The sequence below is a fragment of the Cavia porcellus genome, unplaced genomic scaffold (assembly GCF_034190915.1).
Source record: "Cavia porcellus strain 051 isolate PalLab524CR breed Dunkin Hartley unplaced genomic scaffold, mCavPor4.1 scaffold_9, whole genome shotgun sequence".
In the NCBI taxonomy this organism is placed as follows: domain Eukaryota; kingdom Metazoa; phylum Chordata; class Mammalia; order Rodentia; family Caviidae; genus Cavia; species Cavia porcellus.
In genome coordinates, this window is record NW_026947492.1 from 45279972 (window position 1) to 45296081 (window position 16110).

Below are 16110 nucleotides of genomic sequence, written 5' to 3' on the forward strand. Positions count from 1 at the left end.
CATAGCTTAAAGTAGCTATAATTTGTAATATGAAATGCTAATTCTAGAGTTATTCTGTGTGAAAATCATTGAAGACAGCTGATTAATTAATAGAATGGAGCTTAACATGCATTATTTGGTATTATATTAAACCATTCAATATATGTGACCTGGGCTTAAATTGATTTTATAGTCTCAGAAATCCATTAACATTTTGTGTCAGGGAAATGAGAAGTGCATGGTGTGTCTTGTAACTTAAATGTTCATTTGTTCTTAGGAGAGAGGACAACTTCTTTTTCCCATTTTTTCAGTATCTGAACATAAAATTTGTGTAACCATTTTTTGTAGATAATAGCTCATATGTAATGCCACAGCAATATGAAAACTTTACTAAGTGACAGATTTTACTATTTGCTATGTTTTATTCTAGTCTAGGCATTTCCCAACCCTAAACAGTGAGAAAAATACAATCATTTTTTGCTTTATAGCCAATAAAAATGTTACTCTTAAGTCTTGAAAATAAGTAATTTCTGGAGCTAGATGTAGTTATTATAGTAAAGTGATTTTTTACATGCATTGTTATATTCTTACTTTCAAGTTTTTGTTTTAAAGAGAAACTTATACTGTTTTCTAGTATTTTTCTATTTGATTTTACTATATAATGTGAAAAAATAAGGATAGTGAAAAATTTTCTTGGTAACTTAATTTCTTAATAATATAAAAAATATGACTGTAATGTACTGAATACCCAAAAAGGTATATGATACTTTGTTAAGTCCGTCTAGAATTAATGGCCTAAATAAAGCAAAGTTTGTGCTGTTATTATCATTAGAAAAAAATTTTAAGAACTTGTATTCTGGATTCTCTTGCAGCACTTGTCTAAAGAAATTATAATTTTAAAGCAGAATAACAATATAATATATATTATAATAATATAAACTTGATTGTTTATAATGATTTAGATAAGGCTTTTAAGGTCATCAAAATGAATATATCTTACATATTAAAACCTAAACTGGTTTTACAGTCTGGTATTTAAAGGCACTTACTTACAGTCTGTGTATTTAAAAGCAATCAAGTTTGATCCAGCACTTTAGGAACTTAGGAGTCTTTGCTCCATCTTAATGAGTAAAAAGAGAAACCAAGGGAAAAACCAACAATTCTCATAGAAAAATGAATTAAAAAGGTAAACCAATACATGCAAATTGAAGAGATGGGTAGGTATGGAGAATAATAACCTACCAGAATGGAAACCCAGGAGCAGAAACCTTCTCAGTTAGAGAAGGGGTAGGAAAGTCTGAACTGTAGTTGTTAATTGCCAGAGGCTCTGTGGAGACAAGGTTGAAAGATAAAAACCTTTATGCTTCTGTGAGTTTTATCTTCAGGAGATCTACATGGCCTTCACAGTGAATATCAGAGAAACAGGCAAGGGGAGGAAAATAGGAACTTATTTTAAAATAATCTAGAGCATCCTGCTTTTCTTAACAAGGCCTGACCTCAGGAGAAACTTTTACCAGAGGATAATCTGTTGGGGTTTATATTGGAATATAATTTACCTGACAGAAGGGGAAATTCACAAGGCTCCTCTAGCCAGCCTTTCCAGCTGAAGGACGAGGTATTAAGCAGCGCTGGTGAAGTTCGGCAAAAGACAGACCCAAATCATTGGGCTTAAGAACTCTCTGCTCGTTACACACTTCACTACTGCATTATTAAATCCCTGTTGATTAGAGCTGCTTTTATTCAATGAATCATGTCTGCCTTTCCACAAGAGTATAGTGTTGTGGGCAAAATAACTTCTAACCAGTTAAGGCTGTGTTTCCTGGAAAATAAGACCTAACTAAAAATAATCGGCCTTGAAAAATAGAAATCGAAAGTGTCAGCTCTGACCAGCCTATCCTTGCTTTACTTACCTTATGGAGTGGCCATGAAGCAAGAGAGCAGTGATGACAGGATGTGTGATAGGCAGATTGAGGCTGGAATTTTTGATCTCTAATTCTCAAGGCTAATTATTTTATGGTTAGGTCTAAGTTTTGGAGAGACAGGGTGTCAGATGTATCAAGTTCATGTTCTCAAAATATTGAGGAATGAAGCTGGGAACCAAGGGAGGACATTGGAAATAAGAAGAAGAATAGCTCCTGGATTTCTAGGAGAGGTCTTGAGAGGGTGGCTGCTGAAGCTCTTTGTCAAGAGTGTTTTGTGCAGTAAAATCACAGTGTGTGCACAACGTGGGTCAAATTACGATCAGCCTGTAGCTTTACAAGTATAGTCGCTTACCTAGTAGTGATCCAATAGGGAAATGGATAATGTAGGAAATGTATATGGAAAAAACAAAGGCATTCTTAAAAAGTGATGAGTCCAGATGTTCTGGTCACCCAACTGTGTGTCTGATTTCTGTCTAGCTTCATTGGGCCGGGTGATGCTGATTACAGTAAAATTTCAAGCTGCTGTTTAACTCTAAGGAGGTCTTTGGGCCTGGCTATTGTGTCTCCATCTTGAGACCTGGCTTTCTTCAGATTCATCTCCAGCCACAATCTTTGTCTGTCTCATGTTCTGCATTGATTTCCTCAAGGGCACATTCCTGCTCTGACTGCATATTAATTTCTGTCTTAATAGTCTATAGTACTAGAGCTTATGTTTTAAAAAGTTTGAAGCATCAAAACCAAGATTCAAAATGAGTTAAATGTGGCAGAAATTTTAAGAGTTACCATACCAGGAATTTAAAAAATGTAACAGTGTAAAATCTAGCAAGATAAGAACTGTTACAATGAAAAAGTAGGTAACATACAAGAACAGATGGATAATGTAGGCAGAAACCAGAAATAATCAAAAGGAAATGTTACATTAATGATGGTGATTAGGAAACATTGCTGTATTAATATAGCTTAAGATGGAGTTCATACTTAGAGCTGTTTGGAAATAAGGCTTCAGAGATGTGTAACAGCTCTTACTTCGTTTAAACTTAGAATATTAAACCAAAGTGTGAGCTCATAAGAATCGAATGAAATTTAGCACAGTCTGAAGACTTTTTCAAGGAATGAGAACTTGAGTTGGCTTTTAAACCTTGGGCAGGATTTGGTTAAGTGGAACACCAAAGGTCCTGACAACAAACAGATCCTGTGCACCAGGAATCAGAGGAATCAGGAAACCCAGTCGTGCCCAATGTAACTGTCCACAGAAAGGTTGTAGGAGGCTCTCCAGAATAGAGACGAGAAACCCACAGGGCAGGAACAGGTGCAGCTGCCCTGACTTCCATCAGAGATATTCAGCATGATCAATGAGAGGCACAGAAATTAAGATACATATTCATAAAAGTTTGAGCTCAAGCCCTGAAGAGAAAGACAACATGGTCTGAGACTGGGAGTATTTGTATGTTTGAAGAGGTAGGGATCGTGAATTTGTGAATCTATAAAAACTTGGGTGTAGATTACTGGAAAAAAAAACTTCATCCACAGGTAGAAAAATAATGGCTCATCTTACAGATAAAAGGATGGCCTATTTTATGAGAAAGGCACAGGACCACTCTTACAGTTTTTAAAAATGAGTGATCTATGATGTTTTGCCTAAAACATTTTTTGAGCCATTGAATCTGCTTCTCCATTTTAAGATTAGGTTTCTAAACATTACCTTGTCAAGTAAGCTGTCTGTGAGGAATTTTGAGAGTGATGGATGTGGAAAAAAAGAAAGAAAGGAAGAAACAAAAAGCCTAAGAAGAATATAGCAGCCCAGGCGGTAAAGATACAGAGTGTAGACTTGAATAACTGCTAAATTGTAGTCTTCTTAAAAGTAGAATTTTAAAACTGCCATTTTCTTGTCTGCTTTCTACCTATTTTTATTTCTTCTATCCTATCTCAAAACAACTAACAAAGGAAGTGGATTCATCTGCTTGATTGTTGTTCTTCTTGTTCGCATATGCCATAGGGCTGGTTGTTCACCTTAATATGTTCTGTTTAAGAACAGAGAAAACTCACGACCTGGTTGGGTTTGACAGATTTCAAAGGAGCATAGATTGTGGGGCATTGCTTTTGTTTGCCTAGAGTTTTGGGTTTAGAACTTCATATAAGCATGAAAGAAAGTCTGCATTTTCTTTGAGTGTTGAATAAAATTGCCTGTTCCTTCAATATGTATTTAAGAGGTATTCAGTTTGTGCAGAAAGCAGGAACTGAATTAGTATCAAGCTGAGCTCTGATCACTTTGAGGTGTTTCTTTTGTTGAATACCAACATTGTTTAAAGAATGCATTTGCTGTGGCAAATGAAAATATAGCATTTTCCTTAAGAGATGGATTGTGTAATGGAAAGCTTAGTAGCAATTATGTGTTCATACAGAAATGCTGCAGTTATTTTCCTAACTTTCCTTGAATCTCTGTGTTTTCCTTGTCAATTTGTGTTACAACTTTGCTTCTGTGGCATTAAAAGAGGATTTGTATTTTATGAGAAAGCCAGTTGTAAACATTGATTCAGTAGTGTATTTACAGGCCCAGATGTCTGCAGTTCCTTCAAAAACTGCTTTTGAGTTTTTAAATACTATTTTTAAGCAGTGGAAACAAAATATAATGAATATCAGAAGAGCAGACTTTTATAACTCTACTTCCCTTGAAAATATAAAGATCCATTAAACAGTTTTCTTTTGTGTAATACTGCATTGTCTACCTTTTGACTTTCTGCTGTTTAAAAAAGTACCAAGTGTGGAGGCATGCAGATTGCATGGGACCCTGCTGGAATTTTCTCTTAAGCAATTCTTGGGCAAGAAAAAAGTAAAAGGAGAAGGGAGAGAAAAGGAGTAGAGTCCTTTCTTTCTAGGGGATGAGGTAGTATGATGCAGTGGAATGAACACTGGACTATGAGTTTTGCTTTTTGTGTTTTCATTTTGATTCATTTCTTCACCCTTTGCGAGACACATAACCTGGGGACTGTTAAAGTTGTCTGCTTTTTAGTTTCCTTACCTATAACGTACTGAATCAAGTGCTTCATTTTTGCTGTAAGATTACAAATCATTACAGAGAAATAATCTAGGCTATGGATAATTTAATTCCACATAGAGTGGGAATGTTCACATACCTATTGTAGTAAAGCTGAGAAAATTTCAAAGGAATATTGTTGAGGATCTGTGCCACACACGGGATTTTTGTTACCTACCTATCTCCTATTAGTGCCCTGGCTTATTTATGGCTCTAATTGTACACGCATCATACATTATGTTGTTATTTTTCAAAAGTCACACAGAGGGGCTTGTTTTTCTCCTTACATCAGACTAAAATTTTATATTTTGTATTATTTTTACATTTGCCTTAATATTGGTGGAAGGAAAATTTTATAAAAATCGAAGTATGCAGCTTATTATTTTTTCTAAAAATTGTAGACTCCATTTGTATTCTGTCACAGACAATTGGATTGCATGTTTAATGAGAAAATATTCTTGCTCTCCAACTAGATTTCTTGTGTATTTAAAGTAGCATTAACTTGAGTGCTTTTGACGTTGCTTTAAAAGCAATATTTTAAATAGCAACTATTGTTATTCAATACTTAGTTACTATGGCAACAGAGGATATTCATTTTACTTAAATTTGTCAGAAAAGAAAAATCTATGCTTTTCAGATTTTTTATTAGTATGGATATGCTCTAATTCTTGTTTGAAGTATTTGGTTTTCTAACATTACTGTGCATTATTTCATTTCTTAAAGAAAATAAAACATTAATTTTTGACAAATCATAAATTTTTAAATCCCAAGGAGTAGTGCTGTTTTCCTCTTTAAGTAATTTTATAATTGCATTTCAAATCCTTCTCCAAATAACTGTAATAGCATTGAAATTTATTTGTATTTTAGCATTTGTTTTTGATAAGCAGAGCAATCTTGATAAAATTGAATTTTATTTATAATGCATAATAAATAATAGCTACTCAGTAAAAGTTTGTTGAGTAACCAAATGAATAAAATATGACTTAGTTGGTAAATTTCTTACTGCCAAAGCTATTGCTCATACTTCCAATTCTAAGTTCTCCTTCTTCAGAGATCATTGATCTCTATTAATGTAGTTCATAAAGCAAAAATATTAGAAAAATATTTACCTTACAAGCCCTATGGATCAGAAGGGCATCATTTTTTGATGTGTTACCTTTTTATTGTATTTTTAAATAAAACTCTCCTGATTTTTTGATTTCGTACTACAGGCATGTCCAAAAAAGTTGGCAGTTCTGATCTTTTGTATTCTGAGAGTATACACTTAGCACTTATTTATTAATAGTAATGTATGTTTTGACAATATATAAGTCTGTTCTTCAAACCTTTAAGCTTTCGAGTACCTAATTTTCTGGTTGACTGTTAGTAAAGAGTCTTATAAATATTTTTGAAAAATAATTTTTGAAAGTGTACATTTTAGGTTTTTATACCTGAAGGGTATTTCCTATATGTTGTTAGAAAATTAATTTTGACTCTTTCATTTAAGCATTATGTGTGTGTGCCTGACTGTGTGTGTGTGTGTGTGTGTGTGTGTGTGTGTGTGTGTGTGTGTGTTTTGGTGTGATCTCCTTAGGTACAGGAGTGGACAGTAATCCAAAAGGTATAATGTGGGCCTTGTGGATGAAAGTTACCCTTAAAGACATGTTTATGCACTCTGGACACCTTCTGTCCTCTATCTACTCTTAAAAAAAATCATAATGTTTAAATTGCCCTAAAATTGTCAGTTTCAAACAAGATACAATAAATAAAATTTAGAGCAATAAATGAAATATGAAAAGTTAATGTTTTTCCCCTTCAATTTTAAATCCTTGTAATACTCATTCTTACTGATATATAATGGTGTAGTCTTTAGATTCCCTAGATATTGCAGAAGAAATTACCAGCAATTTACAGAAACTAGAATACCAGAGAAAAAATTTAAATGTGTAACTACTAATCAACCCCTAAGTAAATTCCTTTAAAGGCTCTTTTCACAAAAGTTTTGAGAAATACACTGATGTTATTCATTCCAGAATCCTTGGAATATTCTTGTACTCTGAGAAAGATAGCCAGTGAAGCTGTTATGGAAATGGCCGCCTTGTACTCACAAGAGTCCAGGAGGTAGTCCTCAGTGACAGAGAAGTGGTGAGCATGGTCACCATATTGGGCAGAATAACTGGAAGCATAGTTCACCTGTTATTATCTTTGATATTGAGTACTGATGTCCTTAAGATTCAGATAAATGAACAATCTAGTAAAATCTTACTTGATTAGTAAAGGAAATAAACTAGAATTCATCAACAGAGACAGCCTGAATCATCTCAGTAGAGTTGAATCATCTCATTAGAGTTGCAGTACATTGTCTAGTTCCCAAATTTGAACAAGCTTATAGATTTTGAACATTTTTAGTAAAACTTATTTTTGAAAAAGTCCTCTTTACATATCAAAACGTTTGAAAATCTTTCTTAACTTTTCTCAAAGCAACCTATTGCCTAACAGGTAAACTGTGTATTGAAGGAAGAAAATTATCCAATCTCTGGATAAAGTAAATTTAATGATAATGTGTTGTTATTTACTTAGGAAACTAAACATTACTATTGTTGGTTAGTAACTGCAGAGCCTTATTAGGGCATTCATTGTGTTTTCTTTTAATTTGATGTCACCGTAATCCTAGGTGACTTCTAAATCTACTCGAGAGTTATTTCCCCAATTTCAGAATGCATTACTAGAGTAAATATACTCAACCACTGTCAGAATCTCTTATCTGTGAAATCTCCTTTTTCTTTTGCTTTATATTTTTCTCTTGATTTACTGTTGACATGTTGTACTCTTAGATGAATAACAGCCCTTCTTACACTGTTTTCCATTTTATTGCTGTTCCTGAAAATTCATGTGTGGCATTATTTCTTCTTTAATTTATACAGTAAGATCCTACTCTTTTATATTTGTATAAAAATTGTTAAAATGCTTTGTCAAAGGATTCAAAAATGTATACTAGATGGAAGATAACTTCTTTAACAAACTGTACTGAGAAAACTAGCTATACACAGGCAGGAGTATGAATCTAGATAAATAGGTCACACATGTACTAAAATAATATCAAAGTGTATAAAATATCTTAATATTAATCATAAACAATCTGCTGAAAGATAAAATAGGTGAAACTCTTGAAGACCTAGGCAAAAGAAAAGACTTTGTGAACAGAACCCCAATTTCACAAGAAATAAAATCAAGAAGCAACAAATGGTGTACCAAATTAAAAAGCTTCTGCCCAAGCAAAGGCAACAACCAACAGAGTGAGGAGACAAGTTATAGAATAGGAAAAAATTTTGGTGACTATTTCTTGGACAAAGGACTAATATCTAGAATATATAAAGAACTTAAATAATAAGCTCCACCCCAAATAAAAGACTCAATAAAATTGGACAGTTGAAATGAAGACACTTCTCAGAAGTACAAATTGCCAATAAGTACATGAAAAATATTCAGCATCTATGGAAATTAGAGGAATGCAAATTAAAGCAACACTGAGATTCTGTCTTACTCCAGAAGGAATGACCATCATCAGGAAATCATAATAAATGCTAACAAGTTTGTGGGAGATAAAGGGACCCTTCTACATAGTTGGTTGGAATGTAAACTAGTTATGAAAGTCCATATGGAATTTCCTCAAAAACAAAGCAAAAACTAATATCGTATTTGACCTTGTTATTCCCCTTCTAGGTATTTTCCAAAAGAATTAAAAGCATATTATAAGGGTACATGTATGCACATGTTTATAGCAGCACAACTTGTAATAGCTACGTCTTGGTTTTGTTGTATATGTCCATTACCAGATGAATGGATAAAGAAAAATATGTCATGAAGAAGGATACATTTGAATCACTTGTAGGAAAATGGATGTATCTTGAGAGCAGAACTTTCAGTAAAATAAATACTGTAATTTAAAAGAGCAAAATAAAAGATGTCTAATAGGACATAGGGAGCTAACTTTTGCAAATGAGAAGACAACTAAGAGATGGAAGGTGAATGGAAGGAGAGGAGAGGAAGAAGAAGTAAAAAGAATTCAGTTGTGTTATATACACGCACCATCTCACTGCAGTGAATGTAATCATTATGTACTGCAAACTTTTATTTAAAAAACAGAATTGTTAAGCCAGTAGTGATGGTGTACCCCTGCAATCTCTGTACTTAGGAGTATAAGACAGGAAGATCATTGCAAGTTGGAGACCAGCCTGAGCTATGAAGTGAGCTGAAGGCCAGCCTGAACTGTATAGTGAGAACTTGTCTCAAAAAAAAAAAAAAAGGAGTTGTTAAAGTGCAAACTTTGGCTCCTACCTTTCCAATTCTAACACAGTAATTTCAGTTTCTTCTGCCTAAGTCACCTTCTGAAGTAGGGTATCTTTGTGTGCTATGATTGGCTTTTTATGTTATATACTTGAAAGGATGGGTAGAAAAATGACTAAGCAGGGAAACAGGAATTTTCATTTGAAGAAAATTTTTCTAAGAACAAACACCTGATGGTAGGGAGACAGTATAAAAGAAAATAAAGGAAAATGAAAGTAGCACTATCCATTATAACTTGAGAATATGAACTGGAATAACAGCCTTTGGTGGAGAGAGGGCAGTGGTTGTTACTTTCTCTTTCAAAATAATGAGATTTAGCGTCCACAGGAGAAGTTGGGAGCAAGAAGGCTATTTGTAGACATGTAGCATGCGTTCTTTTCTCATTTCCATGTACTCTCCAACATACTAATGGAACTTTTGTAGCAGTACTATACAATTAGAATTGTCTCTTATTTTGAACACTCATTAACTGGACGCTGCACAGGGACCAGGCCACTTAGTTGCTAGTATATTCTAGTTACTTTTTATGCTTGAAACATTTGCTGCCCATTTCTCCTCTAAGTATCTCTATGATAAACTGTCCTGTTTGGAAATAGTTTTCATAAAGTAACGGATCACTTTTGAAGTAGATGTTAATCCTTCATCAAGAATTTGAGTGTTTTCGTATGTTCAGTAGGAAATCATGTCAATGAATCTCGTCATGTGAATTCTAACATTTTATTCATTATCTACATCTTTGACAGAGTAAAAATAAATTTAATATGTAGGTTTTTGTTTATTAAGCGTACTGTTTTTATTTTTTTAGCGTACCTATTAAGCGTAGGTTTTTATTTTTTAGCGTACTGCTATTGAAATGATTTTTATTGTCTTATAATGAATGTGGAAGAATGTTGACACTACTCTTTTACCATAGGTTTAACTGTTTAGGCTCTGTTTCTTACATATTTTATACATCAACCTACATTATAATTTTCTACTGACTGCATAACTCAAAGACCGGACGGCTGTATGCATCTCACAAACTAGCTTATTTTATCTACTATCAAATCATGTTAGATGGTGTTACTTGTCCCAAGGTACTTGTGTCTGAAAAGACTTTAACAATGAGCACCTGCACATGCGATAGACATTTTATTTATGGAATATTTGAATAAAGCTGGAAGAAGGGAAATGGTTTATTGCAGGCCTTTACTTAATTATATATGCACATATGCCTCACCCAGTATAGCCAAGAATGTTCCAGAAGCTCCCTGTACAAAGTGGAAGTCCTTCATCCCATCTTTTTCAGGTTGTGTTTTCTAGAAGCTGATAGCTGCTATAGCAGACCTAGGCATCCTTTTAATTATATGTTTCTTTTTTAGTACTGCAGGCTGAGTAAGAAGCACTTGTTGCTTTATCATCTATACTTACAATTGTTCCTGTAGTATACTCAGCTTCTTTTGCACAGTAAATGTAAAATAATAAAAATATTATGATGTACTAGTTGTATAGCATGACTAGCAGTATAACTTCTAATGCTATATGTTACATTATTCTAGCTATTTTTTTAAAACTAAAGTCAAATCCTATAGGTGAATTTAATGGCTCCCAAGTATTTTGTTTTGGTGCTTTCTGAAAAAAAAATTTAAATGGCAAATTGAATATAATAAGAGCATTAAGAGAAAGAAAATATTTATCTATTAATAAAAAATGAATACTTTCATATGTTTGTAAGGCATTAATGTCACCATTTAGAAGTATTTTATTTGATTTTCTTTTTTTGCCCACATTAGTCTAATTATCCAAGTACCTGAAATATTCATATTAATTGCAATGGAGAAGAAGACAGGGAAGGAGGATCACAGGCCTGAAAGCAAGGAGTTGGAGAAACCTGTCCAACAAGGTCCTCTCTAACCACAGCTATTCTTGTTTTTTTAACTGAGAAAACCAGAACACTGTGAGTTTGCCTGTAGATGGGAAGGGCTTTTAGGTTATAAAAGAATGACATTAATTAGCGTCATTTCCCCCTTGAATTGTTTTCTTTTTCTTTTTGTAATAATAGGTTTTGTTTTTTGACACCAAAGCAATACATTTCCACACTTTTGTTGTTAGGTAAACTATTATTGAATTCGGTGTGTTTTACATACTGAAGATATTTAGAGATTGACTGTTTTTCTTAAGAGGGAAATGAAGAAAGTGGGCCACAGCAAATATACCAAAAACTTTCAGTACAATTGAAAAGAGTATTTTATTTTTCTTGTCTTTTTATTTGAATATTCAAATATTTGTCTCACAATTTGGGTCCAAAGAACCCAAATGAATGTAGTGTGTAGTATGTCATCCAGGTGTGGTAGTTCAGGATCCTTTAAGTTGACAGAAAGAAAGAAAGAAAGAAAGAAAGAAAGAAAGAAAGAAAGAAAGAAAGAAAGAAAGAAAAAGAAAGAAAGTAAGTAAGTCTGAAAAATCTGTCATTATTAATTAAGATATATCCCCAAACTGGTAAGAAGTCAAGTTCAGATATTATCACCTAGTCAGCTCATTAAATATCACTTTGCAGAAAATCCTCTGGATTTTTTCACTGGATTTAATGGAAGTGTTCTAAGAATTCCTGTGAAAGGATTGAATTCTATAACTGGAAAGTTGTGCTGCTGTTTTAAGAAATAATTTTGACCTGCTGACAAAGCAGGTGATTTGGATTGACATTTAGATGAAGAAAAGTAACATTTTTGTTACTTAAGAAAGCAATCTGACTATTTTGGTATTTTCCCTAGACTCAGATAAGAATGCTAATTAAATAACTGACAAATAGAAACTTGAGAGATTAAAGGAAAACTAATATATGAAATGTAAACTTTATGTATTTATTTGGATTTTCCTAGGGCTATTTTTATCATTATCTTTGATCTCATATATAAAAAAATTAAAAATCTGGTATATCATCACGGACTAAAACTAATTGTTTACATCTAGGAATTTATGACAGAAAGATAATTTTGGAAAAGGATATAATTTCAAGCTTCAAATTGTATATTTTCTATTCGTGTATATGTGAAATTCTGAATTAGAGTCATGATAACTATGCAAGGACTTGTTTATTTTCATTCATTAGTATCTGCTGTTACTATATTCATGTTAAACAATCATTTAAAACATGAACACTATGTATGTATTTCTTATACTTTGGGTAGCCTTACAAGTGATCTCTCTTATGTTGTTTTTGCTATGGACGCATGTCTGTGTGTTTTTGTGTGCAGTCTATGGAGTATTATGTACATAAATATTTTCCCACTACCTCTACAATCAGATGTGTTTGGAGATTGTGTAAAAAGAGACCAGCCTATTGTTTGTGAATAAATTGATAGAATGAATATGTGCATTAAGAGTTCTGACTTTTGTTTGCTTATAAATAAGCTTGGGAATTGTTCAACAAATCCTACTTTTTTATTTCCAAGACTATCATATTCAATAAAGCTGTTTGACTGAATAGTTCTTTATTTGATTTGTAAAGCTCTTATTTTGCCATTGCATTTGAAAGCATGTTTTGAAGTTCAAAAAGGAGCTAAATACTTTTTGTAAAAATGATAAAGGATATGTACATAATGTACTAATTTTTCATCTCTTTTCTCTTTCCTCCTCCCTTCATCCATCTCTTAATCCTCTTCCTTATTTTATTGTACTACCAATCATACTAATAAAAATAAGTAAAAAATAGAAAAGGCTAAATGTTGAAAATCACTCATTGAGTAGATACCAATTGAGAAAAAGACTGAAAAGCAAGGGTGATATATCATCAATTGAAACAAATATCAATTTTATAAACATTATATATTAGTGAATAACACAACTTTATTTCTAAAAATATGAACTCCAAATGCAGAAAACGAGTGCTGTTTTGAGCATTTAAGCTTTAGAGTACAACTTCTTTTGGTTTTGGATCTTACTAGTTCTTCTCCAATTATATTATAAGAACTGCTACAGCGATGAAAATGAAAATCAGAATAGAAGCCAGTTGAATATATTTGATTTTATGTGTTTTAGTTACTATCAAGATAAAATATGCACTCCTCATTTTAGTAATTCTTTGTGACCATTATGGTCACAAATGACTTTGTATCTAGCTATTGAAAACTTAGGGAATTTTTAAAGTTCTATGGAAATTGCTCACCTTCAATATATGATGGATTCATTTATTTCCACTTATGAGTTTTGGCTGTATAATCTACTTTGGCTTGGTTGTGTGTTTCTCTCAAGGATAGAATACAAGTTCTCTTTCCTGTTGATATATTACCAGTTGGTTTCTTCTAAGGGTCATGAGTACTTAACTTCACAGACAGTTTTCTGACCAGTAATAATAAAAGTTGGAAATATTCTCTCAAAAAGATATTACCTAGCATCTTAATATACATTGGGTAATGTTTTAAATTCTGGTTGCAAAATAAAAATCTACTAGAAAAGTGGGCAGTGGATAGAAAAATACGTATGACAATAGAAACATAATGTGGTGAATTCTGTGGTGCATTAGGAGTGCACTTAGGGTCACTTATGCTGAATGTCAGGGGGAAAGAAAGTCTTCCCATAAGGGTGACTATAAAGGTAATGAATATCTAGTCCTGGATAATATTAGGGTGGAAAGACTTTTCTATGCAGTGTAGGTAGCTGTGCAATATAAATATTTCTAATGTGACACTGAGGATTCTTCCTCCTTTCATTGTCCTTCTTTGTTTTCGCTTTACTTCTTCCACATCTTTTATCTTTTCTGTTTTCTTGCCACTTCTTTACAGTCTCTGTATGAACTGAATTTTACTAATACAACTCTCGGCTTATGGTCTATTATCATTATTTGACTCCTGTAGACTCCTCATTCACTCAGTCATTTATGAAACTATAACTAATAGATATGAAACATTAACAGTCATCAGTGTCTACTCTTTTGACTCTTCTATTTCATCATTTTACTTCTTAAAAGGTAACCCCATTCCTGAATTGTATGCATTATCTGTTTTAATTGGATTGTTTCATTATAGTATATTTACATAACACATTGCTTTCCTGTTTTTTTAACTCAATAAAATATTTTGAGATTTTTCTCCACTGAACGATATGCTGATGATACACTGTGCTTCTATTTGTAACTGCCATCACTTAATTTCATTTGAATTAATATTCCATTATATGAACATAGCATCATTTACCCTATCTCGAGTCAGCAGGCACTTGATTTTTTCCCATTTACCGTGTAGTGAACAGTGCTGTGAATGTTCTCCTATTTGCTGCCTGATAAGCATGTGAAATTTGTATGTATGTATATCCATAATGTTTACAAAGATTAATGGAAAAGATAATGCCAAATTGTTTTTTCAACACTGTTGTACCAATTTCACTTCTGCCAGAAAAGGCATGAGAACACATTTTACTCATATCATCCCTAACTCTTGATCTCATGAGGTTCATTTCTGAGAGGTGAATGCTGTGTAATATGAAAGCTTTCTGATGGTGTATATGGTTTTAATTTGCATTGCTAACATTAGTAATGAGATCCTGCATCTTCTGGTGTGTTTACTGGTCATATATCTTTTATCTAACCCAAGATTTTGTTAGTTTATAATAATAAATACTTGCTCTCTTCATATTTGCAGGGACTTAAATATTTTAATTATAAAAATAGATTCTAGGAGACACACATATTTAGTAGTATGTACGAAGGTAGGTGAATTTGTTTTAAATGTCATATAGTCAAATGGCTTAAAATAATAGGACAATAGGAACTAATTCTATTTAGAAAACATTTTTGTGACTTTTGTCTTTTCACAACTTGGTATTTATTTTTGTTTCTACAGAACGATTCCGAGATTTGCTGCTGCCTCCATCTGGTCAAGACTCTGAGATTCTTCCCTTCATTCAGTCTAGAAATTATCCCAAGTAAGCTACAAGGCTTCTGTGCGAATTTAGAAGGGAGGTGACTTGGCCCTGGAGAAATTTGTCTTAGTTGTTGTTATGATGAGTCTGTTTATATTAACTGGCATTGCTAGCTTCCCATACATGGCATTCCTTCAGTCTTCTGATTTCCCTTTCCACTCCTCCTCATCCTTTGGACCACTTTTCTATTCCGAGGGACCCATCCTCTTGTCCCTTTCTATTCATTCTTTGTCATTTTCTTTATTTGTACTTTGTCTTATTCAAATGAGAGATGCCATATGGTATTTAAGCTGGTGTGTTTGATTTGTTTCACTCAATATTATGTTTTCCAGGTGCATCCATTTTTCTACAAATGTCTCAAATTTGTCATTCTTTATAGTCAAGTATATTGCATTATACAAAGATACCAAATTTCTTTATCCAGTTGCCTGACCAATAATAATAAAAGTTGGAAATATTCTCTCAAAAAGATACCTAGCATCTTAATATACATTGGGTAATGTTTTAAATTCTGGTTGCAAAATACAAATCTACTAAATCTACGTATACAGGCTGCTTCTAGGACTTAGCTATTACAAATTGTGCTGCCATAAACATTGATTTGCAAATGTCACTGTAGCGTGATGATGAAGCTCTTTGGGGAAGATACCTAGCAGGAGGATAGCTGGGTCATATGGAATTTCAAATTTCAATTCTTTGAAAAATCTCCATACTGATTTCCATAATGGTTATACTAGTTTATGTTCCCATCAATAATGAAGTTGTGTTCCCTTTTCACCACAGCTACATCAGAGTTTTTATTGTTAGATTTCCTAATGGCTGGCATTTTTTTCTAGAGTAAGATAGAATTTTAGGGTTGTTTTAACTTGCACATCTGTAATGGCCAGAGGTGTTGAATTTTTTTGTGTGTATCTGTTGACCATTTTATTTCTTTCTCTGTAAAGTGTTTATTCA

At 33.0% G+C, this 16110-nt stretch overlaps 1 protein-coding gene across 3 annotated transcripts in view; it reads left to right on the plus strand.

The window, feature by feature from the left end:
- The window catches only part of Nox4 (NADPH oxidase 4), a 152219-nt gene that overhangs the window by 107814 nt on the left and 28295 nt on the right, over positions 1–16110 (plus strand). For all 3 annotated transcript variants that reach the window (XM_063256287.1, XM_063256286.1, XM_063256288.1), the window contains one exon: positions 15078–15159. In XM_063256287.1, the coding sequence (XP_063112357.1) occupies positions 15078–15159 (82 nt within the window). The remainder of the gene's footprint in view (positions 1–15077; positions 15160–16110) is intronic.